This window comes from Carica papaya, chromosome 2, assembly GCF_054855325.1.
Source record: "Carica papaya isolate Zhongbai chromosome 2, ASM5485532v1, whole genome shotgun sequence".
Lineage (NCBI taxonomy): Eukaryota > Viridiplantae > Streptophyta > Magnoliopsida > Brassicales > Caricaceae > Carica > Carica papaya.
Window position 1 is genome coordinate 592,010 of NC_142310.1, and position 20,469 is coordinate 612,478.

The 20,469-nt window shown below is 35.1% G+C and overlaps 3 protein-coding genes across 8 annotated transcripts; 2 read left to right on the forward strand and 1 right to left on the reverse strand.

The window, feature by feature from the left end:
- Window positions 1-313: 313 nt before the first annotated feature.
- LOC110814614 (Acyl-CoA N-acyltransferases (NAT) superfamily protein) lies at window positions 314-4,843 on the forward strand. Its single transcript, XM_022042141.2, has 3 exons — window positions 314-634; window positions 1,445-1,841; window positions 4,293-4,843. Exons 1-3 carry the CDS (start codon window positions 478-480, stop codon window positions 4,582-4,584), a joined length of 846 nt encoding a protein of 281 aa, XP_021897833.2. The 5' UTR covers window positions 314-477; the 3' UTR covers window positions 4,585-4,843.
- Window positions 4,844-5,326: 483 nt separating this feature from the next.
- LOC110814594 (phosphoglucosamine mutase family protein) lies at window positions 5,327-14,354 on the reverse strand. Of its 4 annotated transcripts, XM_022042114.2 has the most exons (18): window positions 14,200-14,352; window positions 13,001-13,225; window positions 12,695-12,761; window positions 10,013-10,196; window positions 9,545-9,597; window positions 8,894-8,982; window positions 8,530-8,766; window positions 8,360-8,424; window positions 7,865-7,925; window positions 7,673-7,790; window positions 7,516-7,597; window positions 7,328-7,400; window positions 7,192-7,253; window positions 6,610-6,705; window positions 6,297-6,451; window positions 6,125-6,221; window positions 5,914-5,991; window positions 5,327-5,831 (listed from the first exon to the last, which is right to left on the reverse strand). In XM_022042114.2, the coding sequence occupies exons 1-18, from the start codon at window positions 14,204-14,206 to the stop codon at window positions 5,721-5,723; spliced, it is 1,860 nt and encodes a 619-aa protein (XP_021897806.1). In that variant the 5' UTR covers window positions 14,207-14,352; the 3' UTR covers window positions 5,327-5,720. The 4 variants fall into 4 exon arrangements, with proteins under 4 accessions (XP_021897806.1, XP_021897807.1, XP_088068553.1 ...); XM_022042115.2 differs by lacking the exon at window positions 13,001-13,225 and having other exon boundaries at window positions 14,200-14,354; XM_088212427.1 differs by lacking the exons at window positions 12,695-12,761; window positions 13,001-13,225 and adding an exon at window positions 12,605-12,694 and having other exon boundaries at window positions 14,200-14,271.
- A 418-nt stretch (window positions 14,355-14,772) lies between these two features.
- On the forward strand, window positions 14,773-19,389 carry LOC110814661 (ubiquitin-like protein 5). 3 transcript variants are annotated; one of them, XM_088212428.1, is made up of 2 exons: window positions 14,773-15,124; window positions 15,219-19,183. In XM_088212428.1, the coding sequence occupies exon 1, from the start codon at window positions 14,899-14,901 to the stop codon at window positions 15,118-15,120; it is 222 nt and encodes a 73-aa protein (XP_088068554.1). In that variant the 5' UTR covers window positions 14,773-14,898; the 3' UTR covers window positions 15,121-15,124; window positions 15,219-19,183. The 3 variants fall into 3 exon arrangements, with proteins under 3 accessions (XP_088068554.1, XP_021897900.1, XP_021897899.1); XM_022042208.2 differs by having other exon boundaries at window positions 14,774-15,137; window positions 19,152-19,389; XM_022042207.2 differs by having other exon boundaries at window positions 14,775-15,124; window positions 19,152-19,389.
- Window positions 19,390-20,469: the final 1,080 nt, after the last annotated feature.

Sequence of the window (20,469 nt, forward strand, 5' to 3'; positions counted from 1 at the left end):
AAGTAACGGAGAAAACAAGCGAACTTAACACTATTTACTATTATTCGGGGCGTTTATAATATTAATGAATTTGATATACTTAAAAATAAATAGTTTTAGAACTTTAATTTTTTGTTATTGAGTCATTCTCCATCATCAATGGAAGATTTAGGAGAACCATATAAGGGGTTTACGGAAAATCTGAATTAGTCTCACTTAAATAGTTAATTAATAGTATTTAACAGTTAATACTACACTTTTAACCGTCGCTAAAAATCATTACATAGCTCACACGTGCGACTTACTTGAGTTCCCCTGGTGTTGGATTTGTCCTACCAGAGACACCAAACTCAAGCACACGTGTTTTTCTTCCGGTCTTCACATCTTGTTCTCTTCTGTTCTGTCCCTCGTACCTCCGATAGACCAGAGACCGAAAAACACGGAGACAGACAGGGGAGACAGAATTAGAGCTTACCTTAAAAAAGAAATCTCCCAGAAATGCGGAGCATACCGTTGGGTACCACATTATCAACTCCAACTTCCATTAACAACTGCATTAATACGAACTCTCCTCCTCTGTCTTTCCTTTTCAAGAAACTCTACTACCCACCTCTCTCTTTTCCCTCTCCTAGGGTTTCTCATGACCCAAAATCAGGTACCCACTTAACCCTTTTCTTCTGTTGTTTGTTTCCCGGGAAATTCTGGTGGGTTTTCTTTTGGGAATGGATTTATTTGTGCTGTTGCTTGTCGTATGCGTAAGGCTGTAATTCGAATGAATTAAGAGTTTTTCTGAAATTTATTTGAAAATTTACACCACTTCTTATTATGAAAAATTGAAATTTGTATTGAAAATGATGAAAATTCAGTTCGTAATTCTAATTTTAGTCAAATTCCTTTTAGATTGTATTAAAGTTGATGAATTTGAAATGGGTTTTTCTAAATTTACTTGAAATTCTTATAAATCCATATGCAGCATATATGTTCTGATTCTTATCCTTTGGTTTGCTTTATCTTCATCTGTTTCTTTTTTTGAAGAATGATTTTGATTGATGTTGTATTCCATAGTACAACCCTATATATATATATATATATAGAGAGGTTTTTAAGCATGAACAAAAAACAATTAATTACAAAATGATATGATTTTACCCTTTAATTTGCTTTGCTTAATTTCTAATACTCTGATTTATTTATTGATTTTCTTTCTCTTTAATTCCATAATTTATTTCTTTAGCATATTAGTTTACTTTCTCTTTAATATAATGGTTTTCTTCCTATTTAATACCTTGATTTACTTCATCTTTAACATTTTTACATGAATTTCTTCTTAGACTTGTTTGATGCTTTAGGAAGACTAGACTCTAACAAATTAGTTTCTAAATTCTACCTTCCTATTTACTGCCTTCTGTCAATACATTCCAACAAATATATTGATTGTCACGAATTTGCTATTCGGCTCATTTAGGAGCATGCCGAGCCAGCCAAGTGGTTGAACTATTTCCCACTATATCTCCCGAGATTGTTGTCAGGGAGGCAAGGTTGGAGGACTGTTGGGAAGTGGCTGAGACACATTGTAGCTCCTTCTTCCCTGAATATTCCTTTCCGTTAGACTTCATGCTTCGAATTGATAGGATGGTGGCAATGCTGTCGGGGTTTACCACCCCACCAGGTTGCCGGAGAACGTGTTTAGTTGCTGTTATTGGTAGCTCGGTGGATGAAACCTTCTGCTTGGGAAGTGAAGATTTCAAAATTGGAGGTTTTGATGGAAAAATTAGTCTTAATAAGGGCTATGTGGCTGGGATATTAACCGTGGATACAGTGGCTGACTTCCTTCCACGCAAAGGACCTCTCCGGCAGAGAAGGTAAATTTTGATTTATGCTTTTTTCTTTCTTTTACTTTTTCTATCAAGTTTGGCACTTTTGAACGATCTAGATTAGGAAACAAACCACTTAAAGTGTATGAAAGGAAAAGGGGTAGAAAGGTAAAATAAAGGTGAAAGGGAAATAAACCACTTAAACCTCGTTCCGCTCACCAGCTTTTGTGTCGTCTATAAGGAGAGAAAAAAAAAAGAACTTTTAATGGAGTAAATGATGATAATAACTTTGACATGGTTAAGAATAGATGGTTTCAGATTCTCGGATTTTTGACTTTGGGATCATCCTATTTACTTAATAGAAGATTTAGAGAACTTCACTGATATATTGAGATACGTAAATACTTTGTACATGAATTGACACCCCTTTGGTACCAGTTATTAATGATATTTTTCTACTCTTTATTTTTTTTAAAAAGTAAATCACTAACCAAAGCTTCCTTACCTTTGGCAAGAGCAAGATGTCTAGGAACTATTTTCTTAGTGGCCTTTTTCCATACCAACGATCCGGCTAGAATTACTAATCCATTTCTAAGGACTAGTATATAACTCTGCCTACTACTTCATGCTAACACATCTCTAAATACTCATACCATAACTCTCCCCATTTCTCCTCTAGAAGTCATAAGACTCTTTATCCAGGAGTTTGGTAGTCCTCTCTTGCCTGGAAAAGCAAGACTCACTGTCATTTCCTTGTTTCTAGTTTGAGGACAGGCATAGAGTCCCCTCAGGGAGGCAATAGGATATCAATTCATTTTCTTTTCTAGCAGAAGGATGGTAATACTAACAAGGCACCAACATAACCTTCCCGATGTACAAAGATAGACAAGATAATTGTTTACACTTCAAAATATACGTGACATCCAAAAGATAACAAACTTAACCATTAACCAAGAAGTATAGATTCCTTAACCCATGATCCTGAATTTTTTGAAGGGAAAAACCTCTCCTTCAAGGGCTCTTAGGTCTCTTTCTCTCGAAACATGTCACTAAGGAGAAAGTGGGATAGGGCACTACCATGCCCGAATCTCATCTTGAATGGAGCCCACGACCGCCCAGCACTCCTATATGATCTTTAAAACAACTTCGCTGAACCTTCCTGCCCAATTGCACCGTAGAAGTTGATGAGAATGAGATTCTGCTTCATTTTACACATAACGGCTATTAGAAGTAAGATCTCCATTCATTTTTGCCGGATAATGATGAACGAAAAAACAAACTAAAGGGCCTCTAGGACTGAAATCCTTATTCAATATTTTAAAACTAGAGTATGTTCGTCCTGTCTGCAGATCATAGCTTCTAATCTTGGAGCCAAGCAAGTCCTTTTGTCCAGTCTTACGGATTATGACTTGGCTAGATTTTGTTATTAGAATCTAATTGAGATTAAATCAACGGATGAAATAAATGGTAGATGATACTGATTCATGAGGTATTCCATCATACTGGCAAGAGAAAGGCTGAGTAAGAGCAAGATATGGCTGTGATTGAGAACATTCCACAAAGAAAAAGAGTAATGATGAAAATGGATTTTCCTTGGTGAATAATATTACACTTCATTTTTGAGCTTATGCCCTATACATACATGAGGAGGTATGAATGAGATTTGATTCTAGGTTTTTGTGGACCACAAGAGATTTTTTTAAAAAAATAAAAAGTATAAAATGTGTGTTAAATAAACGGCACCAAGGAGGTGCCACCCATTTACAAGATATTTACAAGTCTGTTTGTATATCAATAATATTTTCAAAATCCTCCAACCTGTAAATTTCATGACCTAAGATATAAAAACCAAAATAATGTATCCATTTATCCCCAGTTTTAGATATCTCTTCCTTAATCTCTTTTAAAACTCTACTATTCATTTCTTTCCAAACTATCTAAAAAATAGTTGAAGGAATAAAATTTACAGATTTTTTCTTTTTACATATTCCCTTTCAAGCCCATAATTCATCCCTCACTGACCTTCTAATAACCCAAATAATCCCTAATAAACCATATAACATTGTCTAAATATTATATATCACCGGGCACCAAAGAAGAACATACCACAAGAGACTTAACTAGTTAAACTGATTGACATCCTGTATACACATTTTCTGTATACATGCATACATATATATATCTTCCCTCCCATAAACTTACTAGATGATCAAAAGTGATTGCAAGCAACTTATATACATATATGGTCAAGGTTGCTGTGCCATATCTTTTCATCCTCCTTGCTAAAAGCTGTTCCAATGATGTAGCAGCCTCTTAAGCTCCCATAGATCTTTGGGTTTCATAGCTGATTAGCCTAATTATGGTAGTCTGAAACATGCCGATGAAGTTGCATATATTCAATTCTTTGTGTTTAACTGCAAATTATGAGCTCATAACTTCTTTCCAGTTCATGTTATTATCTTTTTTCCCCCTTACAACTGTCACATGAATGTATTGCAGGACTGGAATTGCATACATTTCAAATGTTGCAGTTCGTGAGAGATTCCGGCGGAAGGGAATAGCTAAAAGACTGATAGCGAAAGCAGAGGTCTTAGCCCGGAGCTGGGGCTGCCGAACAATTGCATTGCACTGTGATTTGAACAATCCTGGGGCAACAAGATTGTACAAAGGCCAGGGTTTCAGAAGCATTAAGGTTCCTGAAGGAGCAAACTGGCCCCAACCCAAGACCTCTCCAGATATCAATTTTAACTTCATGATGAAGCTTTTGAACACTCCAACAACTTCCATTTAAGTCAAGATTTATCTTCAAAAAAAGACCCAAAAAATATAAAAAGTAAAAATTAGAAATATACCATATCAGAATTAGCTTGTATATAATGTAAACTATGTTAGTACAGCCGCCTTTATAAATATGATTGATTTACTTGTCTTGGCTACCGGCCATATAATTTCGTTTCAGCCTGATGGTAAGGTACTAACAGGCCTCAGTCACGATAAGGTTCACGCCTTCAGATCTTGAATCTAATCCTATATCAGCTATTCATTCTTTATGTTCCTAGATTTTATTGAAATTTGATAGTGTTGCAGATGATAGTTTGTTCTATTTGGTTAATAAGGTTGAATTGGTGGGAAAAGGCAGGAAATGAGAATTGTTTAAACAACATATAGTGTCAAGTGTTCTTGATCCGGCTTCCCGTTAATTAGATTTGGAAGGTAAGGCCAGGCCAGCCCTAAGAATAAATTTTTTTGCTCGGGAAGTGGGAAGAAAATGTATCTTAACCATTGATAAATTGATGAGAAATGGTAGAATTATGGTAAATGATTGTTATCCGTGTAAGAAAGCTGCGAAATCTTGTAATTACATTCTTTTTTGGTGTCTGGTGGTGTATAATATTTTCACAATGGTATCTGATCTGTTAGAGATTAATTGAGTCATTACACGGGTCGTGAGAGATGAGTTATGGGCTTAGGAGGGGATTTACCACATAAAATACTGTAGAACATAGAATAATATATATAAGACAAGCTACAACTTGAACTAAAAATCCACTAAGAAAAAGAAACCAGTACAGTTAATTCATGTTAATCTGAAGATCTAGCCGGTGCATTAAATTTAACATAGGGAAAAAGGAGATTAATAAAAAACGATTGAAATGCACCAGCTAGATCAATGTTAATATAAACAGTGAATAAAATGGAAGAACCTCCTACTGAATTATGTAGAGCAGAAGACCAAGTTACAGTAACGGAACATAACTCCCACTCGTTGTTCGTCTGAAAATGGAGTAAGTTCCTATTATTTATATCCACTATTCTAGTACCATTTGACAAAAGTAATGTATTCAAACTTCTGAAGCTCCAACTGCTACTACTTAAGTTGCAGGTCGGCTAAACATCTATGATACTTTTTGGCAATCTCATGTGCAACTAAGCAGTTTGGAGGAATTGGTCCAAGGCAGATGTGTCCAATGCTTGGAATTCTTTAATAGCAGCAGCCACAGACAGTGCTAGTCTAACAGCATCTTCGTTACTTGGTGCCTACAGGGATTGGTTGTTGGTCAGGAGCTAAATCACAGAGTATAATGTAAGTTTATGCATTAACTGATGGAAAAAATTGTACCTCAATGTTCAGGGGAAGAACAGGATCATGAAGAGAAAGTCTAAGAAGGAACCACCCGCCAAAGCCAGAAACTCGAACCTGTTTTCGCAAGATGTTAAAAGAAAACACCCAGGAAATTTGGTTTGTAACTGTGAGTCGATAATTCCACTCCAAATTCATTGCAACTTATTCACAAGTGAATGCTTTTGAACTAAGTCTATGTCAAACTTACCCCTTCATAATTAACAGGGGCTTTTTTAAGTGTTCGATCCAATTTTACATAGTTCTCCAAGTGTTGCAGAACTGCCTCTCCGTAGTCCCGGAAAGATCTGTAAGTTGCATCAGTTATTAAAGGGAATAGGTCACACATACAAAACGAAAAAAGAAGCATGAAGACACCTTACCCTCCTTTAAGATCAGGATGGTTTTGATTGATTTTTAATCTCAGCTCCAGAGCAACAGGTGGTTCCTGCAAACCCTCCACCAGATCAGTTAAAACTTTGCTGCCACCACCTATTCCAGCAGCCCTTGCTGAAGCAAGTTTGTTTAGGAGTTTGACCTGAAGTGGTGCAGCATGAAGCATACAAAATCTAAGTTTTGGCAGTTCATGAGATGAATAATTTGTTCATATTTTTGTTAATATTCTGGATGATCAATCAATTAACAATATAGCATAACCTGAAGAATCATAATCAGAAGGTTAAACTAGAAGCCTACCATCAGGTATGCTCCATCATCGAGCCAGTGATTCTCCTTTAGAGCTCCATGACCGCTGGTTTCAATAGCAAGATGTGATTCCTCTCCAGTAGAATTCTGTCAGCAGTAAGCTTATTTTAATTACAAAATTTGCAAGTAACAAAAATAGCATAAAAGATTTTCATCCAATGATGCCATGGCAAGATAATTACCAGAGAGCAAGGCTACTTTCGATGCTAATGTTAATTCTTTGGAATAAGTATAGCAATACAATACAAATGAAAAAAATTTGTAGGAAAATTATGATTTCACATTAATTCCAGTTAAATTGATTTGTGAATCTTACCTTAACAATTGGGAATAATGTTTCTTTTATTGTTCATAAAAATTTGTACATATAGGGCCCTGTTATTCAATAAGATTTATATTTCATTCTCCACAAGAATTATCATTTCCTGTTGGTTTCAAAATGTACTTCCATTACATTAATGCAAGAAAGTGTTTATAAATAGAAGATTTCATTCCTTTCATCCTCCCTAATGTAATCTTTTCTAAAATTTGTCTAGAAAGATAGGGAAGAAAAAAAAATAAAAATCAGCTTACCAAACGAATAGCTTCATCAATAACATTCTTATAGCCTCTTTTGAAACGATGGTGCTTTCCCCCTAAAGAGACTTGCAAGTCAATAACACATTAATTGAAAAAAAAAATCAAAATACAGAGTCAGTAATTGGCCTACCAAGTTTCTGTTCTATAAATGTAGTTAAACCATCTGAAGTCACACTATCTGTAACGATAGTTGTACCTGGATGCTAGAGGAAAGCACATGAAAATATTAAAGGGAGAAGCAGATTAGGAATAAACTTGAATAGAACAAATTAACTTTGGAAAAGAACAGTAAAATATGCATTTGCAGAAAATTCTTACTTCCTCGAGAACAATTGCTGACATTAATGCAATCAAACGATTCCGGTTAAACTCACGACCAGTGGAATCCACAGCAGCAGACCTTTAAGAAAAATGCTTAAGACAATCACATCACTTAATTTTGTTAGAGGAACATTTGGGTAGTTATAGCTACTACCTATCAACATCTGTGTCAAAGATGATGCCTAAGTCAGCCTTGTTATTAAGGACAGCTTGGGTGATAGCTTTCATTGCTGCTTTATCCTCTGGATTTGGAATATGGTTCGGAAAAAGACCTGATCCCGAAATAGATCCTCATTTAAAGATGTAAATAGCAAAAATCAACCAAAAATTTTGAAACAAAATTTACCATCTGGCTCTAAGAACTGACTACCAGAAGTAATAGCTCCGAGAGGCTCAAGCACCTTAGCCTGGTGAAATATCAACATGAAATCCATCAGTCAAAAGGGGGAATAAACCCACTGCAATAATCTTGAAATTCTAAATATAAGATTTAAGAAACTGTGTCAAGCTAATTAAACATAATTACAGGAAATCACTGATCAAGCAAGTCTGCAAGTGAACAAAATTACACGAAAGCCTTCTGCAAAAATCTTGAAAGCCTGAATATGTAGTTTAAAAAAATAGTGTTTATGCTCTTTAAGCTCAGTGAACAAAAAAGCAATCCTTATACTTCAAAAATGTTATAACTTCGAAGATGAATCTATGAGTTCTCAATAGGTTCCCTAGCTCAACATCTAAAAGACATGCTGCAACAAATATATTTTTATATTTCGTATTTTTTCAGCAGGAAAAATGGAACAATAAGATGTTTGAATTCAATTTCCATAAAAATAAAGCTTACTGCAAAAAATCCTCCAGCTCCATTTCCTGCATCAACAATGATATGGAATCCTTCCAGTGGTTTCTCTGAGAGTTTACAGCAAACAATGATTAGTAAAGTTCTTCGCAACCTGGAAGGACAGATGCTACCTGCAGGTATAGCTTGCATCTAAACATTTCAGAGAGATATACCTATATTTCCTGCAGATTTCCGTACTGCGTTCACAAGGCCAGAAGTATAGACAGTCATGTAATCGACTTTTTTAACTGAAAATGAATCATTTCTTCCTGAATTCTTTAAACTATCAACTGAGAAATTTTTGTATATATCTGCAGCGCGCTCCAAGATATTCTTAATGTCAGCTTTTCCGAGCCCTCCAGAGCTAGTGAAGAACTTGAAGCCATTCCTGTTATAAGGAAGATGACTAGCTGCTTAAAAGACAAGAAAGAAAGCTTGTGACCAAATTGCTCAGAAACAAAATTATAGAACATGATTAGATCCAAATCTAAGCTTGGTTTGTGTTCATTGAAGGTTATAGCAGAAATAGTTAACCACCTGTTATCATAATAGCCCCATCAACTGGACATAGGAATGCATCATCTTCAGTTAATGTGCTATTAAACATTGCTGGAGTGGATGCAATACTGCAATAAAGCATGAAATATGTGATTGACCAAGTTGACTAGTGTATAAATATTTGAGAAAAGAAACAAGATACTGGATGATCACATATATTTAGACATGCATTCTTTTTGTTGTTTGAAATAATATTTACACGTGCATTCTAGGAATAATATGGATAGCCTGGAAATAAATAGTAAAAAGAGAATAATACGGATACTCTGGACATAAATAGTCAAAAAGGGAATAGTAAACTGCATCATGTCTGAATCACTTTGGTCATATTGCTACTTCAGTCTAAGATCCAGGCTGAGCCAGTGGTACAAGCACTGGATCAGCCAAGTATAGCATCATTACTCATATTAGTTACAACATGAAAACAAATATATGCATATACTACCAAAACAAATGCACACTTCAGGCAGACCTATGTTTGTAACACAAGCACATATACTCCAAAAAAAGATACACACTTCAGCCAGACCTATGATTGCAGGCCAGACTTCCATGGGAAAGGCCTAAACAGTATGGGAAAATATAATAAACTCAAAAATCAACCCGAAGAAAGGAAATACCATAACATACCCATACTGAACAACATCCAAGCCAGCACTAGCAATGCCTCTAGAAACCGCGTCCTGTGAGTTTGTTGATGTATGATAACAAAAAATAATAGAAAGTCAGAAATGTCAAAAGCTTGGAGAATGGTGCAATAAAGAGACTTGAGTTTCATATGTGCTTATTACAGTTCAACCAATTCCATTGTGTCGATATTTCTCATCCAATCAATTTCATAAACACCAAGTCTTTATAACCTTTATCTAACAAAGGAACTGGATCACAAACCCTATGTCGTCTCATCAGTTAGCGAGAATGTGGCTGTTGATGATATTAACCACCAAGTTCATCCATCACGGCACAAGTAATGACTGATTCTTAAGAACTTAAAGATCCTTAGGGATCAAAAAGAATATATATATCATAGTAATTACTTTTCCAACTACATAAAAGAGTACAGAGACTCAAACTTGATTACAATAAATGGAAAATTACCTGCAATGCTTGTGCAGATATACGAGAATCATGACCAATGGACACTTTCAATTGTCGAGATCCATCAGCCTTTTTCTTTTCCATCAACCATTGTGCAAAGGCTGCAGCTATTGCTTCAGTAACTGGTTCCGTGAGGCTAACTGGTTCTCCCTCAACGCCAGCAACAGCCACACCTCGAATATCACTGCATGTTCATCAGCAATATAATAGAAAGAAATCAATTAACATAGCTCGTGAACAAAACATATATGCATGTTAGCATTTTCACGTAAAGGCCTGACATGGCTGGTTCCACTGCCCAAGCCTAAACTTGGCTGGAACCACATGATCTCTTTGATAGCATATACCAGTCTTATTCTCAATTTCTTCACCATAGAAACTTTTTAGTTATATTTTCTTCAGCATTGATGCTCTTTAATAAAATAGTGAATACTTCTCGCACCAAAATAAGAGCCAAGTCTGATTGGTAATGGTAGTGGACATTTTTATAAGTGCCATGAAGTAGGTTTATATGTCAGAACACTGAACCTCTTTATTCTTAATCCAAATCCTAGGATGAGTTGAGACTTTTGTTAGTCCACATTCAGATCTGAATAGATACTGCTGTTGCAAGCAGTCCAATTTTGGTATACATAATTACCAGTTATTTCTTGATACAGCTAACTGTATCTGCCGGTGAACTGTATGTAGATAGTTAGGGGTCAAGGAACCTCAAATTGGGGAGATTAATGAGTATGAATTGCTCCTCCAAACCCAGTCCAAGTGAGCTCCTCAAGGCTTATTCCTTTGGCTACTTGATGGGTAATTTGGAAGAAAAGAAATAGGAGAGCTTTTTGAGGACCCTTAGGATTTTGGAGAACCAACCATGATCATCCACCCCATCCCTCGCCTCTATTATCCTCCTCCACAAAATCCCTTGCTCCATCATGAATCTCCAAAGCCACTTTCCTTGAAAGGCTCTATTAAAAATTACCAAAAATCTCAAGCCCAAGCCACCCCTCCGTAATGATTGTTTCACCATGTTCAAGGCCACCAAGTGATCTTAGACTCATCGTGAACCTACTTATCTCCGATCTTAGCTTCAAACAGTGTCCTAGAAGGGTAGTGATGGATGATCATTGTTCTGGAATTGTGGGAATTTGGTTCATAATTTAGGGGGAAAGACGCAATAGGCAATTATGTTACGGGTAATAGAGGAGATTTAGGATTTGGTCATAAGAGAAGATAATATGGTTTCAATTGATTTTTGAGCTTGTTTTGGAGAGACACTAGATCTTCTTGGTGTTTACCTAAACGATAGGCTCAAGATACTATTTTTGGTTCCCACATCCCAACAATTGATTTCATGTTCATTCTTTAGACCAGTGATAAAGATACTTGTTAATCATTAGGTAATCAAACACACTTATCTCAACATTGAATCCATTCACGAACAATGTATTATCATCTCAAGCAATGCAATCAAAGGAACTCATATCTCCAAGCACACAAGCATGCTATCAAGCACTCTTCCCAATGAGGTTCCTCATCTGTAATGTCATGGCGCATACACATTTCAAGCATTGGAGAGCCACATTGTCCTACTGGATCGAAGGATGGAAGTAAGTTTAACTGTCACTTTAGAAGGAGTTCCATCGTTTGAAAAAAAAAAATGTCCAAAATGATAAAGCCAATCTTGTGTATCCTCTCCAATGAATCTAGGGAATTCCACTCTTATAAATCTGGTAGGTATATGGTATGGTTCTTTGAGGAAGTGAGTAGTGTTAAGTATGATGAATTAAGGTTTATAATAGGAGAGGAATTTAGTGCTGCTGACCGGTGGGTGGCTTTTGTTGGGATTAGGTGTTTCAGTGGAGGAAAATTTTGGGGATGAAGAGAAGGGTTAAGAATATTGGATTGTAAGAGAATTTCCATGGATGAAGTTGATTCACTGGGAAAGCAATTTGATTACGATTCATGAATTCTTTAAACACCACATACATATTATCTTCTCTCTTGTAGCTTACTTGATTAATTTATTCCTACTGCTTAATGTGGTCAAGTAAACCTTTGAGCATCATTTTAATATTCTTGATTGAATAATCCATATTTCAATAATTTGGGAATGAGTGCCTTCTAAAACTGACATGAATCTAAAATAGATAGCTCAAGATTGACCAATTTGATACAACTTAATAAAGCTAACCGTGTGTGCTATTACATTATCAATCAACTAAGGTATCTCTACCCTCGTAAGTTGATTACAATGGGCTACTTTAATAACTCTCCAACTGATTTCACCTAATTTCTAACTGATTTAACAACTTTAACAACTTCTAACAATTCCAACTGCTTTATAGGAAATCTATATTTCCCTTGTATCATTTCCGCAACAACTACAATTTTTGACACGTCGTCAAGCACTAAGAAAATTATAATACATACAGCCAGAAATTAGGACTACTAGTTCTCATCAATGATTGAGACTCCTACAAAGTCCAAAAATTTTTTAAATTAAAAAAAGAAAGAGCGGTGAGATGACCAAGTATCAAACATCAAAGCAGGAAATTTGCGATGCGCTATGGAAACAAAGAAGAAGTTTGGATACTTAGCTGTATATGCTAACAGCAATGATCCCAAAACTACATGGGAAATGGGAAATTTCTAAACGCAAATCAGGCTATCTTACGATAGATGCTTCACCTGCCATTTTGAAGTTTAAGAAAATCAACTTTGTCAAGAGGTGGCACTGCGACAGTAGATGGAGCAGCTACAATGGAAAAATGAAAATGAGATTTATGTTTGAAAACAAAGAGAATTACAATGAACTATCACCACAATATGGAATTACAAATATCATCCTGCAACAGGAGATGCATGCACCACTGCACAAATATATGTAACTTTAGATGCACCGTGACAATGAAAGAAATCACATCATTTTAGGGTTGACGAAAACAGAATTGTTTCACTTGATATCAACCTGCATAATGAGAGTCTAGAACAGACCGTTGCAGTAAACAGTTCCTCGGTTAATAAAATCACTCTGGTATTTTGACAAGGTGCGCATTTGCATGGAAGAGATGCCAGTCCATGCCAACTTCCCTCCATGAAAGGGAAGCAAAGTGCACATACAAGGGGCACAAATATCCCTTTGGTATTGGGTCGCGAACTGCCTATTCTTTTGGTAGCACTGTGCTACAAAAATATTTTGTAAAGTGTTCCCTGACATTGCTGCATAAGAATTTACAATTCTATTAGATTGTTTTATCTGTACTTTTTTAAGTGAAGTAAAATTTGTAAGCACTTCAACTAATACAGTTTTGAATTACTTTTGTCTTACTCATAATCTTCCGCAAGATATTAAGTTTTAATTCAATAAATAAAACCAAAAAAGTTTCTTAGCTAAAATAGCCACCTTAATAATATGGTTTGAAGACAATAATAGCTGCAGATATTGGCTGGATGAATCACAGGGCATAAGCTGATATGCTCAGCCTTTAAATTCAATGATGCATTAAGTATTTGATTCTAAACTCCTACGCTGAAGACCATGAATGACATTTTTGAATGACCAAAACCAAAGTCAAAATTATTTCCGAGTTCAAAGACGACGTTTCTCTCAAACTTTACTAACAATAAAGTGGACCGGAAATACTCAGTAATTCCAATATGCTCATACTCTGCATCTTGAACCTAACAAACCAGTCACTGACTCTAATATGATTACTCTCTTCTGATTGATAACAACAACAAAATCCATCGACCCATTCTTTCCAATTGTTATCCGAATACAACCCATCAAATATTAGCAGTCCTCGATACACCAAATAAAACCTATCAATAAATCCATTTCTTTACCTTTTGTAACCATTTTCATAAAGCTAACCAAACAAAGCCTACTTCCCCGATTTCTGGTATCTATGAATCTATCTATACCAATACAAACACATATACAGGAGGATTACACAAAGAGATGGGTGGCTATGCCTAAAATCATGCTAAATCCTTACCCATCTCAGACTCAGGCATTTATTCATCACCCAATCAACAAGTAACCTTAATTTAGTTTCCAACATGCACTTATTATAATTTACACACCATTAAATTAGAGCTTCAATAAAACCCAAAATCAGAAAGAAAAGACGATAAAGTGGACTAAAAATTGATGAAGCTGGAAATGAAAACGATGAATTCAAGAACTTTACCCGCCATTTGATAGTAGCAAATAAATTTCACCAGGGTTTTGATATAATCGATGGGAAGTTGATGGAGAAGCTGATAATTTTATAATGCAGGCGTCCGATAGTAGATGCTCATAATCTCACGAGCGTTCTAATCGAGTGCGGGCATGCACACTGTAACTACCTGTAAAATCACATCATGTTGTTTAATTTTTTTTTTTACAGATATGAAGTTGTAAATTTATAAATTTAATTAAAACTATATGATAATAAATTATTAAAAAATTTATATTAATAATTTTAATTTATAATAAGATTAAAGACAATGTTGAATTTTTTATTTTTAATAATTATATTGAGTTTGCACGTTCTGCGATACGAATATGATTCGGTCAATAAAAATATAATTATATTAAAATTTTAAAATATATTTATTAATTATATTTGTTAAATAAATAAATATATATATATATTTATAATAATAATACAATTTAAAAAATATATATTATTGTGGACGAGTGTTGGAAGGTGTCCTGTGGGGGAAGAAAACGACAGCGTTTTTGTGGATAAATATTCCTTGTCGAAGACGGAATATGAAAAAAGATCAAACCGTTTAAATAAACGAAACGGAAGAGAGAATTCAACCCCGCAGTAATCTCCTCCTCTCAGCAGAAGAAAGTCGTCTCTCCGCTTCAGCTTCCAGGTTTAAGGTTTCTATTCAAGATGATCGAAGTTGTGTTAAACGATCGGTTGGGGAAGAAGGTCCGGGTGAAGTGCAACGAAGATGACACCATCGGTGATCTGAAGAAGCTCGTTGCGGCTCAGACGGGTACTCGGGCCGAGAAGATCCGGATTCAGAAATGGTACACAATCTACAAGGACCACATCACTCTCAAGGACTACGAGATACACGATGGCATGGGCCTCGAGCTCTACTACAGCTGATTTCGTAAGCTTCCTTGGTCCGTTCAAGTTCTCTGTTAGGTTTTGAGCTTTCTTTCCGTTTTCTAACATGTTTTATCTGTATGCTTTTCTACTTCCAGATGGGTTGCGTCGATGTATGTCAACGTATAATCTTGTCTAGTTAGGGTTTTAATTACGCATTGTTTGTTAGCCATGAATTTGGAGGATGTGAATTGTCTTGATAGTCTACCACTGTTTTTTTACGAAGTAAGCAATGGGGTTATGGGATTTGGATTGTGATTTTCTTTTATTTGCACTATTAAGCTTCCAGGAATGTCAATTTAGCAAGTTTTTGGTGTAGGAAGAATTGGAAAGAAGTTCTCGATAAGGTTTTGAATTTTGATAATCTATTTATTATTCCTCTAGATAATGTAACTAGGAATCTGTGATGTAAATTGGTGCGATGGATTTCTAATTCGGACTCAATTAGTGGGCATTAGAAATCCATCTTTCTAGAAGTTCATGGAATTGATTCAAACACAAAATTATATATCTATTATGAATACTATAATAATTAAAGATTAAACAAAACTGCAGTAATTAAGTAAATAAATATATAAAAAATGAACAAAATTGGCAATGAGATGAGAGTATTATAAAAGTAGGGAGGATTTTGTTCGGTTTAACAACGGTAACAAGAATTTGCTGCTAGCCGTAGCTAAATATAAGTTTGATTTGTAGATCACAGCATGCTTCTTTTTCTAAAACCTTGGAATATAAACAAAGCAAACTATGGAGTGAAAAATGTGTTTCGTTTCTTCCTTATAGAAGGATTTGCATGGTGGGTTCTTTACAATTCTGTGCATGACATTGGCTATATTCTTAATTCTTCTTTCTTGGTTCTCATTCAAAAGATGGAGGTAGCAACAAATATTAAGGATTTTAAACATAACAGTTTGGTTGGGAGCTTATATAAAGTCATTGCGAAGGTATTGGCTAGAAGGATGGCTAAGATGATAGATAAAGTGGTTGGTGAATATCAACATGCTTTTATGGAAGGAAGACAAATACATAATGCGGCTCTTGTGACTAATGAGGTTGTGGATAAGCTATATTTTTGGAATAGAGAGGATGTCCATGTGCAAGTTGAATATGGAGAAAACCTACAATCAAGTAAATTGGAGTTTTCTTGATTATATGTTGAGGAGAATGAGTTTCGGAGACAAATGGTGCAGGTGGATTAACTCTTGCATTACTATAACTTCTTTTGCGGTCTTGATGAATGGGGGTCGTTTATCTTTCTTCAAGGTCTCTAGAGGGCTTAGACATGGTGATCCATTATCCTTATTTCTTTTAATTGTTGTCATGGAAGTGCTGAACAATTTTTTGCAAAGAGCTAGAGAGCTTGAGCTATTTAAAGGATTAAAGGTGATTGGGGGTAAGCACACGGAGGAGGTAATTTACTTATTTTTTGTTGATGACACTTTAGTGTTTTATAAAGCGGATTAGAAGGCAATGTTTAATCTCATATGCATTTTATTGAGTTTTCAAGCCGTTTCTAGTCTTAGTAGCAACCTATCTAACTCAGAATTAGTGAGATGGGTGATGGAAGGGACGCTTCGAGATTGGCGGGAGTCGTGGGGTGTAAACGTGCAGAGTTGCCGATTAAGTATTTCGGGTTACTTTTGAGAGTCAAATATAAAGATTTGACAATGTGAGATTCAATAGTAACGAAGTTTAAGATGAGGTTGGCAAGTTGGAAAGGAACCCTCTTGTCAAAAGGGGGAAGCCTTTTTTTTCAAATAAAAGTATTGTAAATTCATTGGTACCAAGGGAGTACCACCCATTTACATCTCATTTACAACCCAAAAGGGGGAAGACTCACTCTTACTAAAAGCACGTTGATCAACCAACCCATTTTGTTAAATGTCCTTTTTAACAATCCCGGTGAGTGTTGTCAAAAGACTGGAATTAATTCAGTATAGATTCCTTTGGCGACTCCGAGGATAGGAAGAGATATCACCTGATGACATGAGATGAGATAAAAAAGCCAATATCTCGAGGAGGTTTGGGGTTGAGATCTTTAGTGGAGATGAATCTGACTCTGCAAAGAAGTGACTATAGAGATTCATGAAAAAAATGGTATCTTATGGAGGAGGGTGATTGCAGCGAAGTTCGGTATACATGTGACGGGGATATGGAAAAAGATATGCAGGGGTAGGAATAAATTTTAGAAATATGTCAAGTGGAGAGTTGGTAATTAGTTTTTGGCATGACATTTGGATTAGGGAGAGCTCGCTTAGAGATCAGTTTTTTCAGATCTATGTTATGGCAGGAACAAAGAAATCACAATTTTTTAGTCTTTCAAAGATATCGAGGTTGGGGGAGGGGTGAAAGGAGTGGTATGTGGAAGTTATAAGGAATCTCAATGATTTGGAAAATTAATGATTATGAGGCTCTTGTAGATACACTTTCCTCAGCAGCAATTAATGGAAGTAATGGCCAACCAATTTGAAGACTCAATACTAGAGGATCTTTCTCGATCAAGTCTTTCTATAGATGTTTAATTAAGAACAATACAACGGTGACAAATTTTCCTTTTCAGCAAATCTGGAAGGTTAATGCTCCACTTGAAGTTGCTTTCTTTGTGTGGGAAGCAGGTCGTGAGTGTATCCTTACTATTGACAAGCTGATTATTTTGGTGAATGGTTGTTTTCTATGCAAGAGGTAGGCGAAGTCTTGAAATCACATCTTTCTTTGGTGTCGACTTACATGTAAGTTATGGACCATGGCGTATGGGATACTAGGGCTTAGTTGGGTGATGGTTGGGTCAGTTAGGAAAGAAATTTAGGCCTTGAGGGTTCTTATTAGAGGGAAGAATAGTGTGAGTCTCATTCCTCTTATTACCTTTTGGATGGTGTGGAAAGAGAGGAACATGAGAGTTTTTAAGGGGGTAGAAGATGATTTTGATAGGTTAGAGGTAGACGGTTTCAGATCCTTGGTTTTTTACTAATGAGTCATCCTCTTTATATAATAGAGGAATTTAAGATCTCATTGATTTTCTAATTGACATGTAAATACTTTTTGTATGTGAGTTGATGCTCTTTTGGTGTTTGTATAATATATATCATACAATACTTTTTATCTTTAAAAAAAAAGACATTGGCCAAATTTGTGCATGGTTGGGATGAAATCAAGTGAATAATAGATAGTGGAATGCTTGAGAATTTTAGGAGACAGCTAAGTATATCCAATCTTTCTGCATGCTGCCCCTCTTTGATTAGTTTGCCTCCTTTATTTCATATTCATGGTTGATAATTCAGAAGGTTTGAACAGTTGAACCTTTGCTGGAATCATTGATTGATTCATGTATATTTTACGGACTGCCCTTTATGATAGAATTAGTTCCTTGTTTAGTTCTGTCACATGTTGATGTTGGCATGATGACAGTGATTGTAGAATTGATACTGTTTATGAAGAAATTGAAGGTGGGCAGAAGAATGCAGGTGAATGGCAGTTGGTGAACTCTTTCCTTTTTTCTTTAATTTGATAAATACGAACAACAATAGGATCCAGTTATCCAAGATACAAAATGTGAAACTTAGAGAAATTTAGAGTTGTATGCTTTCAATGAACACAAAAACTATGAATCTGAATGAGAAGAATCATGTGGAAATTGTGGATTGCAATGGTTGTCTTTCAGTTGGAAGAAAGCATGGCGGTTAGTTTTTTGTGTTTCATGGCAACATCGATGAGGCCTTAACCTCTATAGTGGATTTTCCATATGCCTGTATGAATAATTGATGGAACGGTGTTTAAATAGCAATTTTCAATTAAGTTGGCATGGCAGCACGGATTTCTTGTTGTAAACCATTTGTTAATTGGCACCTCCAGCCTTTGTTTGTGCATCCGAAACCTAAAATTCAAGTGCCTCGCATTTGATGATATCATTCCAACACTGCACATGATTTTAGCACAGGTGGTTTGGAGTTGGTAGCTTCTTATTATTGGCCATTTATGATTTTGGGTTGGGATAACTTACCCGTGTCATTGTTTTTTGGCTCCCGTTTCAGGTAAATGCAGTATGGGAAGAATTTGAAGAGAAGATGCCGGCGGTTGCTGTTCCATTCACGTAATGTCTGTAATCTCTTGTAAGAGATGCAAATACATATTGTACTAATAAAAAAAACATGAAATGCTTTGAGCAGGTTGAACATGCTTTGTATGTGTGTTGATAGTTTTTGGGGTAACAAAGTTATGATGGATTTGCCATTATGGTATATTTTATCAAATGGATCTGGTTATGGTGCTCTTGAATCTTTAGTTACTTGTTGGCTTGCACAGAGAGGAAGCTTGTAGATCATGCATTCATTATACCACTCATGGATTGATTCAATTTAACCCATGTCTGGCACAAGTTTGAAGATTTTGTGAAATATATTTACAGATCATCAGGATTTAGTTCAAATTGATGGAATCAAAATTCTACTTAAATGCAACTTTTTAGTGCATTGTTTTGATTGTACATGAAAATTCCATATCACCATCTCAAGGGCAGGGCCCATTTCAGTTGAATGCTTTAGAAGCCTAGTTTGAAATGTATTGGTGCCCTAATGAGCTAAAAGGCAATGGCCTTTCCATTTAACATATATCTAAATTCTTTTCTCATTTATCCTAATTTTATTATATTGCACTTTCTTATTAGAAACAGATTAGGGTTTAGTACCAAATTCAATTAACAAAATTGAAATTTTAAGTATACCAAGAATGATTTTTTGATTGACCTAAAATTACAGTTTTATATATATATATATATATAGATTGTTTATTTATATATTTTTTTTATAAAAAAAAAAAAAAAAAAACCCTATAAATCATGACTAGTTGATGGTTTAAAAAACTATGAACAAAATTATTTTATAAATGAATTAGGTTTTTAGTTTTTCTTAATGTCAAGCTTTAGGGCTCTTAATTGACATGTTTTACAATAAACAATATATTAATAATTAATTAATTAAGTAATTAATTAATATAGACTGTACTTTTGACGATGCTAATTTTGACTGTCTGTAATTAATGAAACGAAGCTATTATATTATGATTATCCATGTCGCTCAGGTGTGTACTTATACTATATATATATATCTATATATATATATATATATATATATATATAGAGTCTTGCTATGTAATTATATGATTAACTAGAGATATCAATTATTGTGAAAAATTACATATAAAGAAAAGACAGTTGGAGTCTTTCAATTCTCATGTCGGACAATATGATTTTTTTTTTTTTCTTTTCAAATTGGGTTTTGACCAAATGAACATACATACGTGTTTACACACATTCATATACATATAATATATGTGTATATATATATATGTATG